At 50.6% G+C, this 20,738-nt stretch overlaps 1 protein-coding gene across 3 annotated transcripts in view; it reads left to right on the top strand.

Moving 5' to 3' along the window:
* Window positions 1-20,738, top strand: part of LOC133774848 (E3 ubiquitin-protein ligase RNF4) — a 222,394-nt gene that overhangs the window by 4,375 nt on the left and 197,281 nt on the right. For all 3 annotated transcript variants that reach the window (XM_062212773.1, XM_062212771.1, XM_062212775.1), the window contains exons 2-4: window positions 12,145-12,287; window positions 15,531-15,645; window positions 18,593-18,672. In XM_062212773.1, coding sequence (XP_062068757.1) covers window positions 12,279-12,287; window positions 15,531-15,645; window positions 18,593-18,672 — 204 coding nt within the window. In that variant the 5' untranslated portion in view covers window positions 12,145-12,278. The remainder of the gene's footprint in view (window positions 1-12,144; window positions 12,288-15,530; window positions 15,646-18,592; window positions 18,673-20,738) is intronic.

Here is a 20,738-nt window from a genome sequence, read left to right as displayed (position 1 = left end):
GATGGGACAGACTGGAGACACAGGCAGGATCCAGAGATGGGACAGACTGGAGACACACAGGATCCAGAGATGGGACAGACTGGAGACACACAGGATCCAGAGATGGGACAGACTGGAGACACAGGCAGGAACCAGAGATGGGACAGACTGGAGACACAGGCAGGATCCAGAGATGGGACAGACTGGAGACACACAGGATCCAGAGATGGGACAGACTGGAGACACAGGCAGGATCCAGAGATGGGACAGACTGGAGACACAGGCAGGATCCAGAGATGGGACAGACTGGAGACACACAGGATCCAGAGATGGGACAGACTGGAGACACACAGGATCCAGAGATGGGACAGACTGGAGACACAGGCAGGAACCAGAGATGGGACAGACTGGAGACACAGGCAGGATCCAGAGATGGGACAGACTGGAGACACAGGCAGGATCCAGAGATGGGACAGACTGGAGACATGTGCAGGATCCAGAGATGGGACAGACTGGAGACACGCAGGATCCAGAGATGGGACAGACTGGAGACACAGGCAGGATCCAGAGATGGGACAGACTGGAGACACAGGCAGGATCCAGAGATGGGACAGACTGGAGACACACAGGATCCAGAGATGGGACAGACTGGAGACACAGGCAGGAACCAGAGAGATGGGACAGACTGGAGACACACAGGATCCAGAGATGGGACAGACTGGAGACACACAGGATCCAGAGATGGGACAGACTGGAGACAAAGGCAGGATCCAGCCTCAGAGGTCTTGGAAGTGTCCCCATGGAGAGGATTTCAGAATTATTTGTTTTACATGAAGCTGAGTTTCAAAGTGGAAAGTAACACAGAGTCATATTTTACAAAAATTGCCCGAAAAGGTTCAGTTAGAAACGTGAATAAGGCTGGTGGCTTTGGGGCTGGATAGCAAGGAACAGGTGACAGGGACCAAGGCAGTGCCTGGGGCAGGACTTGTGGGGGAGATTGCCAGTGCTTTTCACTCCCGCCAGCTTCTGGGACAGAGTGGGGAGGGGGGCAACCAGGAAGATTATGTGCACAGAGCAGTTGGTCTGTGTGCTCTATGCAGGTGGCTGGGTTTGGTCTTTGTGTGAAAACAGTGTTTCATTTGAAATGATTTACCGACATCTTGAACTGTTCCTAAAATAGGGATTTTAGAAGATAAATTGGCCCATGTAGAATGTCATAGGGTTGGCTAATGCTGAGTTATGTAATGTATGTGCTCGTTTTTTTATTTTTTAAAAATTGATTTGAAAGAGTTACAGAGAGAAAGGGAAAGACAGAGATCTTCATCTGCTGGTTCACTCCCCAGATGGGTGCAATGGCCAGGGCTGGGCCAAACGGGAGCCAGGAGCCAGGAGCTTCTTCCAGGTCTCCCATATGGGTGCAGGGGCCCAAGCACTTGGGCCACGCTTTGCCGCTTTCTCAGGCACATTGGCAGGGAGCTGGATGTGAAGCGGAACAGCCGGGACTTGCCCATATGGGATGCTGGCCCTAAAGGTGGCGGCTTAACCCGCTATGCCACAATGCCAGCCTCCACGTGTGCTCTTACAGCTTTTGTTTTTGAAACGTAGAGTGACAGCAAAGACAGATGGTTCACTTGCTGGTTCACTCCCCAAGTTCCCTTAACAATCCATCCGGGTGTCCCAGAAGGGCTACAGGCACATTAGCAGGGTGCTGGATTGGAAGCAGAGTTGGTAGCCCAACCTGCTACATCACAGTGCTGTCCTCTGCATTACATTTCTTAAATATCTTGTTCCTTAGCAAGACTCTCAGAATTCCAGAGCAAGACATTCTGAGGTTGTTGTCTTATGGGCACTGCTGTGTCCCCTAAGGTCAAGAGAATGTGAGGTTTGAGTTAGGAAATGGAGGATGATGCTGTAGGCCTCCATGATTTTACTTGGAAGTAATTTTGGGGCCACAGTAAGGATGGCAGGTTCACTGGGTACCACATCACTAAGGGTAGCAAAGGCCTGGAGGCTTCTAGATGGACAGTAGCATTAGCATGCTTTCAGACTTCAGAAGAGACTTTGTGACCACAAAGCTTTCCTGGAGGTTTTTTTTTTTTTACTTTATTTATTTGACAGGGTTAGAGAGACGTAGAGACAGAGAGAGTGGTCCTCCATCCACTGGGTCACTCCCCAGATGGCTGCAACAGCCAGAGCTGCGCCCATCCGAAGCCAGGAGCTAGGAGCTTCCTCTGGATCTTCCCACTTGGGTGCAGGAGCATGAGCGTTTGGGCCATCTTCTGCTTTCCCAGGCCATAGCAGAGAGCTGGATTGGAAGAGGAGCAGCCGGGACTAGAGCGGGTGCCCATATGGGATGCCAGCACTTCAGGCCGGGTTTTAACCCGCTGCGCCACAGCGGAGTATTCTTTTTAGCCACATGGTTTGCTGGTTCACGTACTAAGGTATATTAGCTGCAGGATGTCTTGTTGGCTGAGGAAATGAGTCTGGGGTGTAGGTTTATTTTACATGCATGAATTTAAAATTAAAGAATATCTGCTAAATGGCATCTTTTTATTTTGGAATCATAATAGTAAGGTTGATGTTAGGAATATGACGGTCACTTTTGGGTCTTGAGGCCCTGTTTCTTACTGTCTCTTACAGAATCACCCCGCAATGCTTGTGTTAAACCCTCGCGTCACTTGTCCTGAGGCACTGGGCGATCAGGGTCACTTGTCCAGGGTCACATGGTGTCAGCAGAGCTAGCGTCTTAACCCTAGCTTGTGCTGGGCTTTGCTGTGTCATCTATTTCCTGTGGTAGGAAAAGGCGTGGCTGGTGTTTCTAGTATACTTGAGATAATAAAAATAAAACTTACAAGTGAGGTTAAATGATGGAGGTTATCTTTATCTTCATGTTTCTTTTAAGAGATCTGATTATAAACATTTTCAAGAAGCTTTATTCTTGGTGACAGCGTTGTATTTCTAGAAAATGTCATTGCTGTTCCTGAGTTTCTCTTTCCTGCCAGTGAGGGGGATTCCCCTGTGTGCTACCTCCTCTTCTTCTTCTTTTTTTTTTAAATAGATATTTATTTTGTTTGAAAGGTGGACTGTTAGAGGGAGAGACAGAAAGGAAGAAAGATCTTCCATCTGCTGGTTCAATTCCCAGATGGCCTCAATGGTTATGGTTGTGGCTAGGCCAAGCCAAGCCAAAGCCAGGATCCTGGAACTCCATCTGGGTTTCCCATATGATATGGGTGCAGAGCCCCAAATAGTTGGGCCATCTGCTGCCGCTTTCCCAGGCACATGAGCAGGGAGCTGTATTGGAAGCAGAGCAGCTGGGACTTAAACTAGCACTCCAGTATGGGATGCCAGTGTCACAGGTGGTGGCTAAGCCTGCTGTGCCACACCAGTCCCTACACCTCACCTCTTAACTTCAGCCAGATTATTACTAAATTCTGTTGCTTGCTAATTAAAGCGATCTTTGTAACTGAAAGCTTGCTTTTTTTTTTTTTTTAAAGATTTTTTTATTCAAAAGACATAGTGACAAAGAGACAGATCTTTCTTCTGCTGTTTCACTCCCCAGATGCTCACAACGGCCGGGAGTAGCCCAGGCTGAAGCCAGGAGCCAGGAACTCCCTTTGGGTTTCTCATTGGGGTGGCGGGGACCCAAGTACTCGGGCCATTATCCAGGCCCTTTCCAGAGCATTAGCAGGACGCTGGGCCAGAAGCGGAGTAGCTAGGACCCAGACCTACACTGATACGGGATCCCAGCAGCTTAGCCCACTGCGCCAGCCCCTGAAGTTGGCTTTTCTCCGCACTTTCTTGAAGGCTCTCAGTGTGTGCTCTGGCCTCCTGCAGGTTGGAAATGCCCGAGACAGAGACAGCCTTCCTTGTCCCTAGTGATCGTGTGTTTTGAAGTCTCCCTCCATTTCCTGAAGGTGACTGTATTTTTGTACGTAGTGTAAGGCTCCATTTCCCCCATCTCTGAAATTCTTTTTTTTTTTTTTTAATTCTCAAAAACATTCATCCCTTTCAAGCTTCTCATATACTTGATAATTTCAGTGGGGAAAAAGCCTTTATTCATGGTGCCAGCGCTGTGGCTTAGCACGGGTAAAGCCCCCGCCTGCAGTGCTGGCATCACATATGGACGCCAGTTCGAGTCCCGGCTGATCCACTTCTGATCCAGCTCTTTGCTATGGCCTGGGAAAGCAGTGGAAGGTGGCCTGGTGCTTGGGCCCCTGCTTCTGCGTGGGGGCCATTGGGAGAGGCTCCTGGCTCCTGGCTTCAGATCGGCACAGCTCCAGCCATTGCAGCCATCTGGGGAGTGAACCAGCAGGTGGAAGATATCTTTCTCTGCCTCTGTCTCCGTCTCTCTGTAATTCTGGCTTTCAAATAACTAAATAACATTTTTTAAAAATAAATAAAAAAGTCTTTATTCACATGCTTGTGCCAACTGCTGGGCTAGAGGGAGAGTAGTTTGTGATAAGTACTTGATCCAGAGTTGTGTTTGTTGTGTTAAGGAAGTACAACAGAATTAAATGAGGCTAGACGGAATGAGAGGAGTGGGAGAAACCTTTGAGCTAGGTCTTGAAGGATGCACAGAAATTACCCAGGGGTGGGAGCGGCAGGGCTCCTTCCCTTAGCAAATCATGGCACCACAACAGGAAGGAACCGTGAGGGGGAGACGAACAGCGGGGTGCCTCGAGGACAGTGTGGTTGGTTCTGCTCTAACCCAGAATCCCCCACACTTGGGTCTACCCAGCGTGCAGCAGGAGAATCACGCAGAGGTGGGGCAAAGGTGCTGCAAAGCCCAGAGCCAGGAGCTGAGCGGCTGTCCCTTCCCACACTGGATGAGGGAGTAGAAGAATCTGATCCATTGCACCTGGGCTTGAGGCGTGAGTGCCTGTTGGGCTGCAGCACCTGGCTCTCCTTTGATGGATCGGCAGTACTGTGTTCCTGTGGGGATTTTGGTGGCAGGTGGCAGGTGGTACTGACTGCTTGCTCAGGGGCCATGGTTCCTAGTAGCAGCCCTGCCAGGATTTATCTTCGGGGTGATGAGTGACCTCGTGAGTTTAGTGATGGATGGACCCTGTGGGGCTGGTTGTATTACTCTTAATTTAATGAGTTAATTTTAGTAACCCAAAAGGCCAAAGAAACTTGAAGCTAAGAGATAACTTTATGCAAAGAGATAAAGAAAGTTTAAGAGTAGTGTCCAGTACCTACATCGAAGACCCGACTGTACAGGGGCTCAGTTCCTTTTGGAAGGTTGATTTTGTTCCATTGGGATTAATACATTGCGGAAAAGTTGAAACATAATGGGAAATTTGAGTTTGCGGTGCCCAGTGAGAGATACTTGGTGAACACAGAAACTTGAACCCAGCCACATGGACCATGCACATGTCAGACATTGGCACCCCCATTGACTTCCTGTGTGTGCACTGCACACGCATATCTGGTGTGCGGCATTCGCCTGACTTCCCAGTAGGTCAAAAGCTGTGGCTCTTCCAAGACTCACTTCTGCAGTGAAGCTCCATCAGGCCCTTTCAGTGAAGAGTACCGGTGATGGGTGTTTCTCAGTAATTTGACGTGTTGAAGTGAGTTGCCATTTTCATTAGGTTCTTGTGTGTGTGTGTGTGTGTGTGTGTCATTGACAGTTTCCGAGTGTTGTGCCCTTCATACAACTCCTGAAATACTTGAGGTCTTCAGAGTACTAAGTGTCTATACTAATGAGTGGACTGATGGCTGGCAGTCCTAGGTAGCTGGAGCTTGGTGACTGTAGAAACCAAGATGGGGGCCAGCACTGTGGCACAGCAGGTTAAAGCCCCTGCCTGTTCCACTTCTGATCCAGCTCCCTGCTAATGTGCCCAAGAAAGGAACAGAGGATGGTCCAAGTCCCTGGGCCCCTGCACCTACGTGTGAGTCCCAGAAGCAGCTCCTGGCTCCTGGTCCAGTGCCTGCTGTTGGGGCCACTTGGGGAGTGAACCAACAGATGAAAGACCTCTCTCTGTAACTCTGTTTTTCAAATAAAATCTAAAAAAACCTCAAAAAGTATTAGAAATCAAGACAGGATGAGAGGGTTGGGACATTTTCCCCTTCTCCCTCCAACTTCTGGGAAGGGGAGAAGGACTGAAGAAGTGGCCAGTGAGATCAGGCAAACCTGTGTAACAGGACAGGGTTTGGGGAACTCTTGATAGCATAGCTTGGAGGTTGGCACCTGGACAGGGCGTGGAAGCACTGCACTACTTCTCTACTACTTCGCTTTATGCATCTCTGTGTCCTTCATAATATCCACTAGTTATCTGAGAAATGCCCTGAGCCCTTTGTGATGCTGTAGCAAGCTAATCAGGCTTGAGGAGGAGGCCTGGGAACCCCTATGTTCAGTCTCAGGAGCACAGCAAACTTGGGACTGGCATCTGAACTGGAACAGTCCTCGACCTCTAGGATTTGCTGCTGTCTCCACGTAGAATGTGTCAGCATTGATTTACCCCAGAAGGCACCGCTGGAGTCCATGCAGAAGTGATTTGTTGGTGTTTTTCCGTGTTGTGGAACTGCAGTAGGAGAGTCAGTGCTGCTTCTGTCATGCCCCTAATTCTGACTGTTGTCTGAGCGCTGCGGTTTTTTGCATAGGGGGAGGGGGGACACGTGTGTAACTGCGGATGCAATCAGAAGGGTGAAGGATGACTTGGGGAGGACAGGTTGGCTGTGTGATGTGAGCACTTTGTGCATTACACAGGCAGTGGTTGTGATCATTACCTGCAGTGTTCTTGGACCACTTGGAACTTGGTGATTTATTTTTTTATTTTTAAACATTTATTTGGTTTTTTTAAAAAAATTGTTTATTTGAAAAAGTGACAGGAAAAGAGAGAGAGCGCTTCCATCTGCTGGTTCACTCCTCAAATGCCCAAAGCAACCAGGGCTGGACCCTGCTGAAGTCAGGAGCCAGGAACTCCAACCAGGTCTTCCTACATGGGTAGTAGTATCTGCTTCCTCAGATGCATTAGAAGTAAGCTGGATCAGAAGCAGAGGTGAGACTTAATCCCAAGTACTTTTATTTATTTTTATTTAAAAGGCAGAATTACAGAGCGATAGGTAAAGAGATCTTTCATCCTCTGATTCACTCCCCAAATGATGGCCACAACGGCTGGAGCTGGGGTGAACAGGAGCCAGGAGCTTCCTCCATGACTCCCACGTGGGTGCAAAGGCCTAACCACTTGGGCCATCTTCCACTGCTTTCCCAGGCCATAGCAGAGAGCTGGATGGGAAGTGGAGCAGCTGGGACTCAAACTGGTGCCCGTATGGGATGCTGGCACTACAGGAGGCAGCTTTAGCTGCTATGCCACCGTGCCAGCCCCTATTTATTTATTTTTTTAAACAAGTTTGTTTATTTGAGAGACTCAACTTCCATCTGCTGATTGATTTCCCAAATACAATGGCTGGGGACAGAGCTAGGGGCCAGGAACGAATCCAGATTTTCCACATGAGTGGTGGGGAGCCAGCTGCTGAGGCTGCGTGCTAGGGTTTGCGTTGGTGAGAAGCTGGGACCTGGTGCTTTGACACGGCACTCACGTGTCTTAACCAGCTTCTTCACTGTGGGGACAACACCTGCCCCTTCGCGAATTTTTTTTCTTTTTTGGGTGACCTTGTAAACTTTGTACTTCCTGGAGCCCACTTAATGTTCTTCCGTCAGCTACCCTCACCTGGAGTGTTCCTGTTAAAGGTGCTTACTTTTCTTGTTTTTCTGGGGCTAGTGTCCATTGACTTGCTGTAGTTCACTTTCTGGGTGTAATGTTGAAGGAGGTTGAAGAGGATCTGGGTTAGGACTTCGGTCAGATGCCGCTGTGAGGATAGGTGTCCCTAGGAAAGTGATCGAGCTAGCCATATGGTGACAGCACGAATCCTTTCATTGGCCAGCCCACAGGTGAGTGGACTAAGGTCGGACGGGAAAGCCGAGGGCTGAGGAGCCCTGGGGTGGTGCCATTTGAGATCAGTCCCATTGCTCTGCTGGTTTGTGTCAGAGAATCAGATTTGTAAACTTATGACATCACCCTTTATTCTGGCCTCCGAAGGTCCCTTGTTTCCGGTTTATTTCAGGATTTGGGGGATTTGGGCTGTGGCCTGACTGGTGGTGGTGGCTTCATCATGGTTACAAGTTTGTGTGCAGCTTAATTTATAACAGCTAAGATACGCAATCAACCCAAAAATGCGCACGAACTGAAGACTGGATAAAGAAATTGTGGGATATATACACCATGGAATACTACACAGCGGTTGAAAAAAAATGAGATCCAACATCATACTTAGTGAAATAAACCAGTCCCAAAGACAAATAACATGTTCTCCCTGATCTGTGATAACTAACAGAACACCTAAAAGGTAATCTAGGGGCCGGCACTGTGGCACAGTGAGTTAACGCCCTGGCCTGAAACGCCAGCATCCCATATGGGCGTGGTTCTAGTCCCAGCTGCTCCACTTCTGATCCAGCTCTCTTCGATGGCCTGGGAAGGCAGTAGAAGATGGCCCAAGTCCTTGGGCCCCTGCACCCACATGGGAGACCTGTAAGAAACTCCTGGCTCCTGGCTTTGGATCAGTGCAGCTCCAGCCATTGCAGCCATCTGGGGAGTGAACCAGCGGATGGAAGACCTCTCTGTCTCTGCCTCTCTCTGTAACTGTCTTTCAAATAAAATCTTTAAAAAAAAAAAAAAAAAAGTTGGCCGGCGCCGTGGCTTAACAGGCTAATCCTCCGCCTTGTGGCACCGGCACACCAGGTTCTAGTCCCGGTTGGGGTGCCGGATTCTATCCCGGTTGCCCCTCTTCCAGGCCAGCTCTCTGCTATGGCCCGGGAAGGCAGTGGAGGATGGCCCAAGTCCTTGGGCCCTGCACCCGCATGGGAGACCAGGAGAAGCACCTGGCTCCTGGCTTCGGATCAGCGCAATGCGCCAGCCGCAGTGGCCATTGGAGGGTGAACCAACGGCAAAAGGAAGACCTTTCTCTCTGTCTCTCTCTCTCACTATCCACTCTGCCTGTCCAAAAAAAAGTAATCTATAGAAGTGAAAATAACACTTCAAAATGCAATGACATTAAACAACCCTTACCTCGACTGTTGAGGAACAGCTTTTTTTTTTTCCTCATACAATTTGTTGAACTCTCTTTACTTATTATAGAGTTAATTGTAGTTATATAAAGTTAATTGAAAATCTTAGTTAAAAATAATGGGAATAGGAGAGGGAGGAAGAAGAAGGGGTAAGAAGGTGGATATGGTGGAAAGAATCACTACATTCCTAAAGTTGTATTTATGAAAAGCATAGTTTGTATTCCTTAAATAAGAGGTTTGGGGGAGGGGGTAGATAAATTCATGAATGTTCGGCATTGTGGTGAAGTGGGTTAAGCCACTGCCTGCAATGCCAGCATCCAGATGGGCACCAGTTGGAGTCCTGGCTGCCCCTCTTCCAATTTAGCTCCCTGCTAATGGCCTGGGAAAAGCAACAGAAGGTGCTTGGGTCCCCACCACTCAAGTGGGAGAGCCAGATGAAGCTCTAGGCTTCAGCCTGGCCCAGTGCTGGCTGTGGGGACCATCTGGGGAGTGAACGAGCAGAAAAGAAAAAGACAAATCTTCAAGGCCTCTGAGCCGCCTTAAGGAGTCAATGGCTGGAAGAGGGCTACCTTATCATGGCATCCATGAAGACTTTGTTCAGCTACCTCCAAGTCCTCTTAGCTCTAAGCAGTGGTGGCTTTCTCCCTCCTGCAAAGTGTTTTCTGGAATGAATAAACCTTGCAAGCACAAACATTGATCCTGGGGTCCTGGTTTGTTTTGCTTTATTCAGTAGCACTCGGACTTTAAAAGGAGCTGCCACTTCTGACCCTTCCGACGTGAATTTATTACTTAGTTTGTTGATCATGTTTCCATTAGCATATACACTTGGGCTGGCACTGTAGCACAGTGCCACCTGTGGCATCTGCAACCCATTTGGGCTCCAGTTCAAGTCCCAGATGCTCCACTTCCGATCCAGCTTTCTGCTATGGCCTGGGAAAGCAGTGGAAGATGGCCCAAGTCCTTGGGCCCCTGCACCTGTGTGGGAGACCCAGAAGAAGCTCCAGGCTCCTGGCTTCGGATCAGCGCAGCTCCGGCCGTTGTGGCCATCTGGGGAGTGAACCAGCAGATGGAAGACCTCTCTCTGTAACTCTTTCAAATAAATAAATCTTAAAAAAAAATGTATAGACTTTTTTTCTTGTCCTAAATAAGACAACATAACATATACTTACGTGGCATTTGTGTTTAGATGTTATAAATACATGGGAGGATATGTATAGGTTATCTGTAAATACTGTATTATTTTACATAACAAACTTGAGCACACATGGGGTTTGATATCTGCAGGGGGTTCTGAAATCAGTACCCCACAGATACTGAGGGACGATGGTATTCTAGCCACTGGAGAAGTGTCCAGCCTAGACTCTGCGCTGTGGACAGTTACCGAGTTAAGAAGCTGATGAAGTTGTCTCGGGGTGCTCGGAGCCATACTTGGCACCTTCATGCCCTGTCATTGTTGCAGCAGCTCTGAGGTGCAGTGCAGACGTTGAGGCACAGAGATCAAGTGGCTGTGCAAGGCTAGAGGGTGTATGTGGTCAGCTGTGTAACTGCAGGCACCTACAGCGCACTCTGATTTGTGTTAACAGGAGGCCTGTGTTTTTCTCGAGTTCTAAGAGAGGGGGTTATTGCTGTTCCGGGCTTCAGGGCTCCATTTCAGAAGGCTGAAGGCTGGCATTATGGGGTACTTCCTGCAAATGCCAGCAGCCTGTGTAGGCACAGGTTTGAGTCCCAGCTGCTCCACTTTTGATCCAGCTCCGTTCTGATGGCCTAGGGAAAAGCAGCTGAAGATGCCTGAGTGCTTGGGTCCCTGGCACCCCCTGGGAGACCTAGAAGAAGCTCCTGTGTGCTAATGACACCCTGAGAAGGGCTCAAGTAACTGGGTCTCTGCCACCCATGTGAGACCTGGGTAGGGTGGCCTGGCCCACCCGCGATTGTGATGGTTTGGGGAATGACCCAGCAAGTGAAAGACCTCTGTGTGCTTTCTATCTTAACTCTGCCTTTCAAATAAACAAACAAAAATTATTTTTAAAGAAATTCTGAGGGATTTAGGCTGTGTGTGTGTCTGAGAGAGAGAAGATTTATTTGAATTACAGAGAGAGAGACAGATCTTCCATCGCTGGTTCACTCCCCACATGACCACAACAGACGGAGCTGGGCCAGACCAAAACCAGGAACCAGGAGCTTCTTCTGAGACTCTCATGTGGGTCCAGGAACCCAAACACTTGGCGTTTTCTGCTGCTTTCCCAGGCACATTAACAGGGAGCTGGATCAGAAGTGGAGCAGCAGAGAATCAGACCAGGGCCCATAATGCCCACTATGCCATAGCATTGGCCCCGACAAGGATTCTTTTTAAGATTAATATAGGGGGGTAGGCACTGTGGTGTAGTGGGTAGAGCCACCACCTACAGTGCCAGCATCCCACAGGGGCACTGGTTTTAGTTCTAGCTGCTCCACTTCTGATTGAGCTCTCTGCTATGGCCTGGGAAAGCAGAGTCCTTGGGCCCCTACACCTGCATGGGAGACCGGGTAGCTGCTTTAGATCTGCACAGTTCCAGCCATTGTGGTCATCTGGGGAGTGATCCAGTGGATGGAAGACCTCTCTCTGCCTCTCCTCTCTCTGTGTAACTCTGACTTTCAAATAAATTAAAAAAAAAAAAAAAAAAAAAGATTAACATGTGGGCTACATTGTGGCGTAGCCTGCAGTCTTGCGGTGCTGGCATCCCATATGGGCGCTGGTTTGAGACCTGGCTGCTCTACTTCATATCCAGCCCTCTGCTATGGCTCTCTGCTTGGGCCCCTGCACCCATGTGAGAGACCTTTGTATCTGCACAGCTCCGGCCATTGTGGCCATTTGGGGAATGAACTAGTGAATGGGAGCCTTCTCTCTGTCTCTGCCTCTGCCTCTCTGTAACTCTGGCTTTCAAATAAATAAATCTTAAAAAAAAAAAAAAAAAAAGATTAATACAGGATTAAGGATATAACTACACAAAATATTCAGCAAAGCGTCCAAGTGACAGAAAGGACTGGTAAATTATTGAATTGAATTTTATCACCAGTAATAAGGTAGCAACATTTGTCCAGTTAATACCTTTGTTTTTCAGGACTTGATACTGGAAAGCTACTTGGATCCAAGTTCTTCTGCAAACCCAAGGATGTGTGTGCAGGTGGCGTGAGTGGTTGAGAACATTCACCTTCCTGGCAAGCCGCCACACAGACCAGTCCCTTTCTGAGCACAATGAGCACGGTAAGTCTCTGCAGCTTGTGAGTTTTATTTTCCGGGCTAAGCGACCTCCTTATTCTATGTAGCACATTAAAGGACATTCTGTAAAGTACTTCTGAGTATGGCTACTTCTTGGAGAGAGTGCAAGCATCCTTGTAGTGCACAGTGCTTCTCCGACTGGATCCCAGATGTCACGGGTGGTGCCCCAGAGAGAGAAGGAGTGCCATCGGCTTTGGAATCTCACACCATCTGTGCTGTTGTCAGTGTTGTGAAGGATTCATTCTTTTTAGTTTTTAAATCATATACAAGCCAGTTTTCCCTGCTATGATGTGTGTCTGTGCAGTTTTTGGTTTTGGTTCAATGTATGTATAATGGTAATAAGCTGTGGTGAGTTTTCTCACTTTTGGTGACTAAAGTTAACTTCTTTATAACTATTGTTTAGAGCTGTAGTCACGCCTCAGAGGTAGCTGTGGCTTGGTGTAACCCACTCGTCACTTGGAGCCTCGAGCTCTAGAGAAGATTGCCTAGAGGTCCCCCAGCCCCATTTTACTGACAAAGCCCCCTGTTCACGGTGTTCGTATCGTCTGGATTCAGAACAGCTGTTTGAGTTTCTGCATTCCAGATCGGCTGACGATGTGAAACAGTCAGGTTCTCGTTCCATTTTCCAGAGGTGCTGTGAGCGCTGTCAGGAGAAGAGTGGTTGGCAGGGTGACACTGAGCAGGTGTTCTCACTCCATTTTCCAGAGGTGCTGTGCGCGCTGTCAGGAGGAGAGTGGTTGGCAGGGTGAGGCTGAGCAGGTGTTCTCACTCCATTTTCCAGAGGTGCTGTGAGCGCTGTCAGGAGGAGAGTGGTTGGCAGGGTGAGGCTGAGCAGGTGTTCTCACTCCATTTTCCAGAGGTGCTGTGAGCGCTGTCAGGAGGAGAGTGGTTGGCAGGGTGAGGCTGAGCAGGTGTTCTCACTCCATTTTCCAGAGGTGCTGTGCGCGCTGTCAGGAGGAGAGTGGTTGGCAGGGTGAGGCTGAGCAGGTGTTCTCACTCCATTTTCCAGAGGTGCTGTGCGCGCTGTCAGGAGGAGAGTGGTTGGCAGGGTGAGGCTGAGCAGGTGTTCTCACTCCATTTTCCAGAGGTGCTGTGAGCGCTGTCAGGAGGAGAGTGGTTGGCAGGGTGAGGCTGAGCAGGTGTTCTCACTCCATTTTCCAGAGGTGCTGTGAGCGCTGTCAGGAGGAGAGTGGTTGGCAGGGTGAGGCTGAGCAGGTGTTCTCACTCCATTTTCCAGAGGTGCTGTGCGCGCTGTCAGGAGGAGAGTGGTTGGCAGGGTGAGGCTGAGCAGGTGTTCTCACTCCATTTTCCAGAGGTGCTGTGCGCGCTGTCAGGAGGAGAGTGGTTGGCAGGGTGAGGCTGAGCAGGTGTTCTCACTCCATTTTCCAGAGGTGCTGTGCGCGCTGTCAGGAGGAGAGTGGTTGGCAGGGTGAGGCTGAGCAGGTGTTCTCACTCCATTTTCCAGAGGTGCTGTGCGCGCTGTCAGGAGGAGAGTGGTTGGCAGGGTGAGGCTGAGCAGGTGTTCTCACTCCATTTTCCAGAGGTGCTGTGCGCGCTGTCAGGAGGAGAGTGGTTGGCAGGGTGAGGCTGAGCAGGTGTTCTCACTCCATTTTCCAGAGGTGCTGTGCGCGCTGTCAGGAGGAGAGTGGTTGGCAGGGTGAGGCTGAGCAGGTGTTCTCACTCCATTTTCCAGAGGTGCTGTGCGCGCTGTCAGGAGGAGAGTGGTTGGCAGGGTGAGGCTGAGCAGGTGTTCTCACTCCATTTTCCAGAGGTGCTGTGCGCGCTGTCAGGAGGAGAGTGGTTGGCAGGGTGAGGCTGAGCAGGTGTTCTCGTTCCATTTTCCAGAGGTGCTGTGCGCGCTGTCAGGAGGAGAGTGGTTGGCAGGGTGAGGCTGAGCAGGTGTTCTCACTCCATTTTCCAGAGGTGCTGTGCGCGCTGTCAGGAGGAGAGTGGTTGGCAGGGTGAGGCTGAGCAGGTGTTCTCGCTCCATTTTCCAGAGGTGCTGTGAGCGCTGTCAGGAGGAGAGTGGTTGGCAGGGTGAGGCTGAGCAGGTGTTCTCGCTCCATTTTCCAGAGGTGCTGTGAGCGCTGTCAGGAGGAGAGTGGTTGGCAGGGTGACGCTGAGCAGGTGTTCTCACTCCATTTTCCAGAGATGCTGTGCGCGCTGTCAGGAGGAGAGTGGTTGGCAGGGTGAGGCTGAGCAGGTGTTCTCACTCCATTTTCCAGAGGTGCTGTGAGCGCTGTCAGGAGGAAAGTGGTTGGCAGGGTGAGGCTGAGCAGGTGTTGCCTGGAGTGAATGATGGGGATCCTGCGCGATGGAAGGCCTCTCTCTGCCTCTGATTCTTCTAGGTCTCCCACTCTGGTGCAGGAGCTCAAGCACTTGGGCCATCTTCTGCTTCCTCAGGCCATAGCAGAGAGCTGCATTGGAAGTAGAGCAGCTGAGACTCAAACTGGCACCCATATGGGATGCTGGGACCACAAGTGGTGGCTTTACCCACTATGCCACAGTGCCGGTCCCAAAAATGCAATTGTTGTGGCCATTTGTGGAATGAATCAGCAGATGAAAGATTCTCTCTCTATCTCTCCCTCTCTGTCTGTAACTCTGTCTCTCAAATAAATAAAAATTTTTTAAAAAAGAAACAAAAAACCCAGGTACATCGGTGTGGGATAGTCCTATTGATTGTATCCTGTATTGTTTTAACTTTTTTTTTTTAAACTTTTTTTTTGAACAGGCAGAGTGGACAGTGAGAGAGAGAGACAGAGAGAAAGGTCTTCCTTCGCCGTTGGTTCACCCTCCAATGGCCGCTGCGGCCGGTGCGCTGCAGCCAACGCACCGTGCTGATCCAATGGCAGGAACCAGGTGCTTATCCTGGTCTCCCATGGGATGCAGGGCCCAAGCACTTGGGCCATCCTCCACTGCACTCCCGGGCCACAGCAGAGAGCTGGCCTGGAAGAGGGGCAACCGGGACAGGATCGGTGCCCCGACCGGGACTAGAACCTGGTGTGCTGGCGCCGCAAGGCGGAGGATTAGCCTAGTGAGCCGCGGCGCCGGCCCTGTATTGTATACTAAACACCCACCCCTAGAATCTCAGGTTTTGAAGACCCCCAACCTCAGATTTGCTCGCTGTTGTTTATGAGTTGAGCCATTTCTCTGTTGACCTTCTTGTTCCTCGTCCTCGAGCCTTGTCAGTCTGGGGCTCATGTGACTTCTCCCCCTTGATACTTGCAGAGGAAGCGTCGTGGTGGCACAGTAAATTCTAGACAAGCCCAGAAGCGAACTCGGGAAGCAGCTTCTACCCCCGAGATCTCCTTGGAAGCAGAACCCATAGAGCTTGTGGAAACTGGTAAGATCGCCAGGGAACACTGCCTGCGGAGAGGCTGAGTAGTGCGGTGGGGAAGCTCACGTCTGGAGCTGGTCAGGGGCCAGCACTGTGGCTGCCAGCTGTAGACGCTGCTCCCATACCAGGGTCTCTGGAAGATGATCCCAGGTTCTCCCACCGTTCATAGCTGGAAGCTTTGTGCAGCCAGCCCTTGGTAGTGAGGAGCTGTAGGCTCTGCTGGTTTTCATTTCAGAAAGGCCCAAGAAGGCAAACAGCTGCCTGCGTGGGCTTGTGTGGGCCCGGCTGGGCTTCTCCCTTCTGCCCTCTCAGGGACGTGGTCTCTGTGTCAGTTACAACAGGACTTCCTCAAACCTTCACTCTTTTGCCGAGAGGCCAGGAGCCTGGCCCGCTGTCTTTAGCTGGACACTGAGCACACGAGTGATATCTTGGAGGACTTGGAAACTCAGATCCAGGGAGAGTCCACCTGCTTTCCAGAATGCCTCTTGTCATCCTATCACCACTCTCAGCCCAGTGAGCAGGGCTTCATGTTCAAGTCAAGAACTGTGTACTGGGAAGAATGGTTCATTAAATCACAGTGGATCAGGTCCTGGGTGGGCATTTAGCCTAGAGGTTAGGATGCTGATTAAGACACCATGTCCCATATCATGGCCGGCACCGCGGCTCACTAGGCTAATCCTCTGCCTGCGGCGCCAGCACCGCGGGTTCTAGTCCCGGTTGGGGCGCCGGAGTCTGTCCCGGTTGCCCCACTTCCAGTTCAGCTCTCTGCTGTGGCCGGGAAGGCAGTGGAGGATGGCCCAAGTGCTTGGGCCCTGCACCCGCTTGGGAGACCAGGAGAAGCACCTGGTTCCTGGCTTTGGTTGAGCATAGCTCCAGTCGTGGTGGCCATCTGGGGAGTGAACCAACAGCAAAGGAAGACCTTTCTCGCTGTCTCCCTCTCTCTCTCACTGTCTAACTCTGCCTGTCCAAAAAAAAAAAAAAAAAAGCCTTTTTAAGATTTATTTATTTTACTTGAAAGTCACAGCAACGGCCGGAGCTGCGCTGATCCGAAGCCAGGAGCCTGGAGCTTGTTCCGGGTCTCCCACATGGGTACAGGGACCCAAGGACTTGGGCCATCTCCACTGCTTTCCCAGGCCACAGAAGAGAGCTGGATCAGAAGTGGACAGCCGGGTCTTGAACTGGTGCCCATATGGGATGCTGGCACTACAGGCGGCAGCTTTACCCTCTACGCCACAGCGCTGGCCCCATGCCTGGGCTTTGATACCCAGCCCTGGCTCCTGACCCTAGCTTTCTGCTAAGAAACTGGGAGGCAGTGGTGATGGCCCAGATAATTGAGTTCGTGCCACCCACATCCTGGCCACTGAGGGCATTCAGAGAGTGAACCAGCGGATCGAGGCATGTTCGTGGTCCTTCTCTCCATTTCCCACCCACCTCTTCTCCCTTTCCCCTCCTCCTCAAATAAACAAACTGTTTTACAAAGGTCATCTTGGGCATCTGATATATTGTGATGGTTATTCTTTTGAAGTTTTTTGTTAAATTTTATTAAAAATTATTTGAGGGAGAAAGACAGATGGAGAAAGCTCCCATCCCCTGGTTCACACTCCAGATACCTTCATTGAAGAGGCAGGAACCAGGAACTCATTCCAGGCTCCCATGTGGATGGCAGGGATCCAGCCACTTGAGCCATCACCTGCTGCCTCCCAGGGTCTGTATTGGTCAAAGCTGGAATTGGGAGCAGAGCCAGGAACTGAACCAGACATTCCAATATGGCATGCCATCCCTTTGTGAAGCCTTTGGATACAAGACAGAAACATGTTAGACTATGTTAAATGCTTTACAAGTCACATCCTCAAACAAGTATTAGACCAGTACTGTTTCTAATGTGTTTAACTTCTTTCTAGTTTTCTAGTTTTTTTCTAGTTTTATTGTTTGTTTTTAGTATTTATTTATTTTAAAAGAGTTACGGGCAGGAGGAGAGAGTGAGATTTTCTGTTTGCTGGTACACTTCCCCAGCTGGCTGCAACAGCCAGTACTGGGCCAGGTTGAAGCCAGGAGCTTCATCTGGTTCTCCCACATGGGTGTCAGGGACCCAAACACTTGGGTCATCTTGTGCTGCTTTCCCAGGCCATTAACAAGGAGCAGGATTGGAAGTGGTGCAGCTGGGACCTGAACCAGTGCCCATATGGGATGCCAGCATTGGAGGCCGCGGTTTTACCTGCTAAGCTGTGATGCCGGCCCCAACTTCATGCTTTTGAATGTGAATAGTAACCAGAAACAAAAATGGTTGCAAATAACGTTTTTGGTTTATGTGAAGGAAGTGATCTTTGCTCTTCATTCCCTCCTACCAGACACGACTGCCATGACTATTTGGTTCATGTCCTTCCCACTGTGCTCGTAGTATACCCGAGAGTTCAGGAGGCAAGCTACAGAGCAGGCTCAGCACATCCGACACATTGGGGTCCTGCAGGGTGATATTACTGTGGTTCTCTGTCCCAGTTGGGAGGGGCTGGGTAGAGAACTGGAGATTAAAGTGCCCTCCGCAGAGTCACTGCTGGAGGTGTTGTGGTGAGCATGACTTCAGATCTTTGGTCTGAGCGGGGTGCTTCTCCCAGAGGTTTCAGGCTGGTCTATCCCACAAGAAAGGCCCTGAGGTGAGCATGCCTAGTGCCTTCTCCCGTGTGTAGGGGCAGGTCGGTATAGGCATAACTGTGTGGAGGGGAGTATGCCTGCACACCACACACACACACACACACACCCTGGTGGTAGAATTCTGGAAGGATAGCTATGTGTTGGCGGTCACTCCTGAAAAATGGATTGGTCTTGATGCTCTGCTGTGTGTGCGTCAGGATGTTTTTAGTTTGATAGAAGCCAGTAACTACGTTTGTTTAGTAAAGCTTAGAGGAATACACCCTTGCCTTCCTCCTAATATTTGTTGGCCTGCTTTATTTTGAAGCTGGAGATGAGATCGTGGACCTCACCTGTGAATCTTTAGAGCCCGTGGTGGTGGACCTGACTCACAATGACTCCGTGGTGGTAAGTGTTGGAGTGTGAGAACTGCTGCTTCGGAGTATCCGTCCCTAGCTGGCGCCCGCGTCTGTGACACGTTACAGGTGCTTGTGCTAAAGGAGCTCATGCAGTGACCGGAACCCAAATGGGAAAGTTTGCAAGGAAATCATTTGTTGTGACTGTGCTGTCCCTGGGGTAGATCGTTGTGACCTGTGCACAGCTGGCCCACGAGGGCCTGGGAGGCTTGGTCTGATTGTACAGTTCATATCGGCTGCGCTGCCGAGGGCGTGCCGCTAGCCTCACTCCCCTCCCTGAGCAGTGGGTGCAGTCTGTTACGAGGACTAAGAGACGTCCTGTATTTGAGTGCCTGGCACCTCAGGTGGCACCCAGTGTGAGTGTGTGCCCTCCCGCTTAGCCCTGCCTGTGGAAATCTGGTTCCAGAAGCAACTGCCGGTTAGCATGGCCCCAGGAGATGCAGGTGACCTTCATGCCTGCCTGCTGCCTTGGGTTCTTTGTGCCTCTAGGAAGGATAGAGTCCAGGAAGCTGGGTGTGCCCTGTGCAGCGGGCAAGCAGCAAGTCCTAGTCTGCTCAGGGGACGTTGGTAGTTGTGATAGGCCTGCTCCACGGCGGGGGTACACACACCTGTGTGCGAGTCTGGGAAGCTGGTCAGCTCAGTGCCCAGCATCCTAAGGGCAGGCTTGTGTGCAAGACCTCAGCTGGCGGAGTGGAGGGGGTGGCGTGTCTGACCGGCTGGGCCAGCGGGCGGCAGGTGCGTGCTGAGAACTGCGTCTTCCCCTTGGGCTTCTTCTGTCTACCTAGTGCTGGGCTGTCGGAACAGGGACAAGCTGTAGGCACTGTGCTCGGGGCTGCAGGGTAGGACTGGGCCGAGAACTTTTAAGACGAATTCAAGGAGAAAAAGGTGACAGATTAGACTCTGGTCTTGGTTGGAAACCACTGGGTTGTCTTTTTGTCATTATTCCTTACTCCCAGCAGTTACACCACCCCTAGCATCTGACAAGAGCGTGGACAAAGAATTCTCAGAGCAACGTTTGCTCCCAATTAGGAACTGTGTTTCTCTGGGGATTGGCTTGAACTGTCTGCTAAGTGGAGTGGGTTTAGTGGGGAGTGGCCCCTGCAGTACCCGCGTTAGTGTGTTTTCAGAGGCGCATACATACGTACGACCTGCCTCTGGTCCCTGTGGTCCACAGAGGAGCCCAGCGTGGTACCCGCCTGAAGCCTGCAGGCTAGGTGCTGATCAATGCTGGGGTGTGAGGCGGGTCCTTTTGTACGGAGTACTCTGTCCCTGGCCCTCTCTCCCCCCGGCGCTAGGGAGATAGCCGGGATTCTGATGACTGGCGTCGTTGGGTGACAGGCCAGCAGCATCCTTTCCCCTTGGACCCCCTGGTGGTTTTCATGACTGTATGTACTGGGGCTGTATGTGCGGCCTTCTTGCTTCCTGGCCTGGAGCTCCCAGTTAACCTGCCTGAACTCTGTGACGTCTGCAGCTGCGAGAGTTCCTTGGGAGACCCAGAGAGAAGAATACTGGCATTGAAAGCTGTCCTGGCTGTGAATGGGTGGTCAAGGGCAGGCTGTCGGGTAGAAGGGAGACAGCACTGGCTTAGGAGCCAGGAATCCCGATTCTCGTATTGGGATTCACTGTCAGCTGATCAGAGGATTTACCTCATGCCGGCCTCCATTTTCCTAGCCCAGATGCCAGTTCATTGTTTATAGTGAGGAGACACTTGTGTCCAAAGTTCTGTTTCTCTAAGGAGAACTATCTGGGAAACATTAATGTTAAGTGTGCTCTCCTAACCCCCAGAGCATTGCTTCTCTCTGAGATACAGCTCCTCCTTCTGGCATGCGTGGCCAGCTTTCAGAACATCCAGCGAACCCTTGTCAGATACAAACTGTTTGGACAAGTGTATTTTTCCACTCTTCAAAGGACCCCAAAACCCCAGACAGGAGAAATGACAATGCTGTGAGATGCCTTGAGACTGCAGCTTTCCCAGGTTACATTGCAGCCAGTTTTTGAGATCCTTACTGTTTTGGGTTTTTGTTTGTTTCTTGTTTAAAAAAACAAAGATTCATTTTA

This window comes from Lepus europaeus, chromosome 16 (assembly GCF_033115175.1).
Source record: "Lepus europaeus isolate LE1 chromosome 16, mLepTim1.pri, whole genome shotgun sequence".
NCBI lineage: Eukaryota > Metazoa > Chordata > Mammalia > Lagomorpha > Leporidae > Lepus > Lepus europaeus.
Note: the sequence above shows the minus strand (reverse complement) of the source record. Positions and strands in the feature narration are given on the sequence as shown.